This window comes from Aythya ferina (assembly GCF_964211825.1).
Source record: "Aythya ferina genome assembly, contig: HAP1_SCAFFOLD_211, whole genome shotgun sequence".
In the NCBI taxonomy this organism is placed as follows: Eukaryota; Metazoa; Chordata; class Aves; order Anseriformes; family Anatidae; genus Aythya; species Aythya ferina.
The window spans coordinates 82,014-83,898 of NW_028181322.1; the positions used below are offsets into that span (position 1 = coordinate 82,014).

At 47.4% G+C, this 1,885-nt stretch overlaps 1 protein-coding gene across 1 annotated transcript; it reads right to left on the bottom strand.

Moving 5' to 3' along the window:
• Positions 1-769: 769 nt before the first annotated feature.
• On the bottom strand, positions 770-1,654 carry LOC311428962 (olfactory receptor 14C36-like; the record flags this gene model as incomplete). The annotated part of the gene is made up of 1 exon (XM_084540162.1): positions 770-1,654. The coding sequence occupies one exon, from the start codon at positions 1,652-1,654 to the stop codon at positions 770-772; it is 885 nt and encodes a 294-aa protein (XP_084396288.1).
• Between the last annotated feature and the right edge of the window lie 231 nt (positions 1,655-1,885).

The window sequence follows — 1,885 nt, forward strand, 5'->3', positions numbered from 1 at the left end:
ATGGCTCCAGGGAAGCAGCAGCCCCGACCCGAAGGCAGCAGAGAGGCAGAACCCAGCGGGCAGTGAGGGGCAGCCCCGAGGGCCACCAGGGCTGCTCGTTCATGTGTCAGCTGGGCTCTTGTCCCTGAGCCCCTCCTGCGTGCCGGGGCTTGCTCCCCCAGCTCCAGAGGAGATGGGAAGACATGGCAGCTGAGACCAATGAATTTCTGCTGGATTCTTTATTGTCTTTATCTACACAGGAAGCCTGGTTCTATAGGTAAATCTTTAACAAGTAGAAGGCTAAGAATAATATTATTTATATCAGAAACAATAGTTAGTGAAAATAATAACACAGACAAATGTAAACTAAGAAAAAAAAATCTGAGAAAAATAGGTGTTTCTGATTATAGGATAATTGTTATAGGTGAAGAAGCTGAAGAACATGTATTGAAATGGCGTCCTCACTGCATCCCTTAGTTCCAGGTTCCTCATGCTGTAGATGAGGGGGTTCACAGCTGGAGGCACTGGTGATGGGAAGAGATTGCAGTTGAGACCAATGAATTTCTCCCAGTTTCTTTATTGTCTTTATTTAAACATGAATATCGATTGTAAAGGTATTTGAAATTATTGACTTATAATAATAATAATAATAATAAATTAAGAGACTTAGAATAACATTAAATCAAAGCCACAAGTTAGAGGAAATAATAATAAAGAAAATTACTTTCTAGAATTTGCATGGAGTCTTTTTTTCAGAAATCCTGTGTGTCCTGTTAGTATTATATGCACATTATTTCTGCTGAAGAAAGATGTATTCAAATAGTTTCCTTACTGCATGCTTGATCTCCTTGTTCCTCATGCTGTAAATGAGGGGGTTCACTGCTGGAGGCAACACTGAATATAGAACAGCCACCACCAGATCCAGGGATGGGGAAGAAATGGAGGGAGGCTTCAGGTAGGCAAATATGCCAGTGCTAAGAAACAGGGAGACCACAGCCAGGTGAGGGAGGCACGTGGAAAAGGCTTTGTGCTGGCCTGGCTCAGAGGGCATCCTCAGAACTGCCCTTAAAATCTGTACATAGGACATCACAATGAAAACAAAACAACCAAAAACTAAAGAAACACTAAAGACAAGTGCCCCAACTTCCCTGAGGTAGGCATCTGAGCAGGAGAGCTTGAGGATCTGGGGGATTTCACAGAAGAACTGGTCCACAGCATTGCCGTGGCAGAGGGGCAGGGAAAATGTGTTGGCCATGTGCAGGACAGCTTGGAGAGAGCCACTGCCCCAGGCAGCTGCTGCTATCTGGGCACAAGCTCTGCTGCCCAGGAGGCTCCCATAATGCAGGGGCTTGCAGATGGCAACGTAGCGGTCGTAGGCCATGACAGTGAGAAGGGAATACTCTGCATCAAAAAAGAAGACTATGAAAGGGACTTGTGCAACACAGCCTTGATAGGAGATGGTCCTGGTGTCCCAGAGGGCATTGGCCATGGCTTTGGGCAGAGTGGTGGAGATGCAGCCCAGGTCGAGGCGGACGAGGTTGAGGAGGAAGAAGTACATGGGGGTGTGGAGGCGGTGGTCGCAGGCTACAGCGGTGAGGATGAGTCCGTTGCCCAGGACGGCAGCCAGGTAGATGCCCAGGAAAAGCGCGAAGTGCAGGAGCTTCTGCTCCCGCATGTCTGCAAATGGCAGCAGGAGGAACTCACTCACAGAGCTGCTGTTGGACATTTACAGGTTCTGCCACGGAGTCCTGCTCAAGACAGAGGAAGACTATTTACCACAGAGTTATGTGAGAGGAATAATTTCCATTTCTCTTTTAAGCCTCCCTCTGCAAATATTCGTAGACCTTTGGCGGGTCTTTTTCATGCCATATTAGTGATGCTGCCTTAGGGCCTCCATGGGAGCAGG